At 46.4% G+C, this 1,795-nt stretch overlaps 1 protein-coding gene across 1 annotated transcript; it reads right to left on the reverse strand.

The window, feature by feature from the left end:
* Positions 1 to 58: 58 nt before the first annotated feature.
* On the reverse strand, positions 59 to 1,057 carry SARC_15332 (hypothetical protein; the record flags this gene model as incomplete). Its single annotated transcript, XM_014290543.1, has 3 exons — positions 59 to 131; positions 164 to 500; positions 948 to 1,057. Coding segments are annotated over 3 exons (520 nt in total), but the record flags the coding sequence as incomplete, so codon positions are not given.
* Between the last annotated feature and the right edge of the window lie 738 nt (positions 1,058 to 1,795).

The raw sequence follows: 1,795 nt of genomic DNA on the forward strand, positions 1-1,795 counted from the left end.
GTGTGTGTGTGTGTGTGTGTGTTTGTGTTTGTGTACAAGACGCGCATAAATCAGATAGTTATACACATGTGCCTGTATGTACTTGATACGCACCTGCTTCAGTCTGGAAGGTGCAAAAGGCTTCGAAGCCCCTGCACCGCGGATATACGATTCACTGACTGACCGCTGGGCCTGAGTATGGGAGGGAGGGACCGGGCCAGGTGTCCCCGCAATACCGGGACCACCAGCGGGCGCGGTCAACGACCCCAGCGCAGTGGCACTGGTGTTCGCACTATTACTAGTAGACGAGCTTGTGCTGGTTGGGGGGGTGTAGGAGTGTTGTGTGCTGGTCGTGTGCCGGGAGGGTGCCTGCACTTGCTCGTGCTGGGTGAATGTGTGTGGAGAGGTGGTGTTGCTGTGATCGGCGTATGTGAAGTGGGACAGATTCTGTGACGAAGTAGGAGGCGACGCCCTTGCAGCCGTGCTGTGGATGCTCGCCACGGAGTTCCGGGCCGAATTAGCTGCGAACGAGGGACGTATAGGACAACGGGATGATGGATTAGGGATTAGGGTTTACGACCGCGGGGTTTAGTTTTAGTATGGTTGTTATGGTTAGGGTTTACGACCGCGGGGTTTGGTTTTAGTATGGTTGTTAGGGGGACACGCGGGAGGGGTGTTTGATAAAATGTAAGGACATGCAAACGCATTGGGCGGGCTTAGTCGTGGGATATTAGTACAACGTACTAAACGGGCAAAGTCTTAAGGCATCAGTCAAAAAGCCCTGGGACAGAAGTGTATCCAATACTATACATGATGATTGGAGATGATACTTCAATGATACTTATTTCAACCATAGTTATGTAAATCACAGTTACGTAAATCATAGATACGTAAATCAATGCTACTTAAACCATAAGTACGTAAACCGTTGTTACTTACATCATAGTCCACAACATACATATACATACCCAGTGATGATGATCTGGAGATGGACCTTAACTCCATCTCCCGATCGCAATCTTCAATATAATCCACCAAGCGCGCCACGGGTGAGAACAACATGAGGAATCTATAAATAGAATTAGTACAAGAATGCATTCGTTTAACAATGATGAATCTATAAATGGAACCAGTACAGGAATGCATTCGTTTAGCAATGAGGAATCTATAAATAGAACCAGTACAAGAATGCATTCGTTTAGCAATGAGCAATCTATAAATAGAAACAGTACAAGAATGCATTCGTTTAGCAATGAGCAATCTATAAATAGAACCAGTACAAGAATGCATTCGTTTAGCAATGAGGAATCTGTAACTGTAAATTGCAACAGTACAAGCATGCATTCATGATACTGCATCAATGGATGTGTAGTATGCTACGGAGGATTGACAAACAGGATAGCTAATGAATCACTTGACACCCACAGTCCGGCCAATTGCACGCACACACGGGCAATACCGGCTACTCTGAGCCCGTGCCTATGTGCACATTGTCCATTAATTGTCCATTGCTGCATACAACCCCATCCACATACCTTGAGATAACGAACGAGAAATTGGAGGCTTCGCCAAAGAAGCTAGAGTGATCAAACACGTATTCGTGTAGACACTGTAGCTGGTACATGATGTTACGTACAGTGGGGGTCTCGATAATAGGCTTTGCCAGCGCTACAACACAGTCCACACTGATCATCTTCAACCGCAGCAGCACCATCTGCTGTGCACGGACTGAGTGTGGCGAAGGAGAGAGGGGTGATGCTTGCTTAGTGGATGAATAACAGGAAAGAAAGATAATGATGCATATGTATATACATAA

This window comes from Sphaeroforma arctica, assembly GCF_001186125.1.
Source record: "Sphaeroforma arctica JP610 unplaced genomic scaffold supercont1.5957, whole genome shotgun sequence".
Taxonomy (NCBI): Eukaryota; class Ichthyosporea; order Ichthyophonida; genus Sphaeroforma; species Sphaeroforma arctica.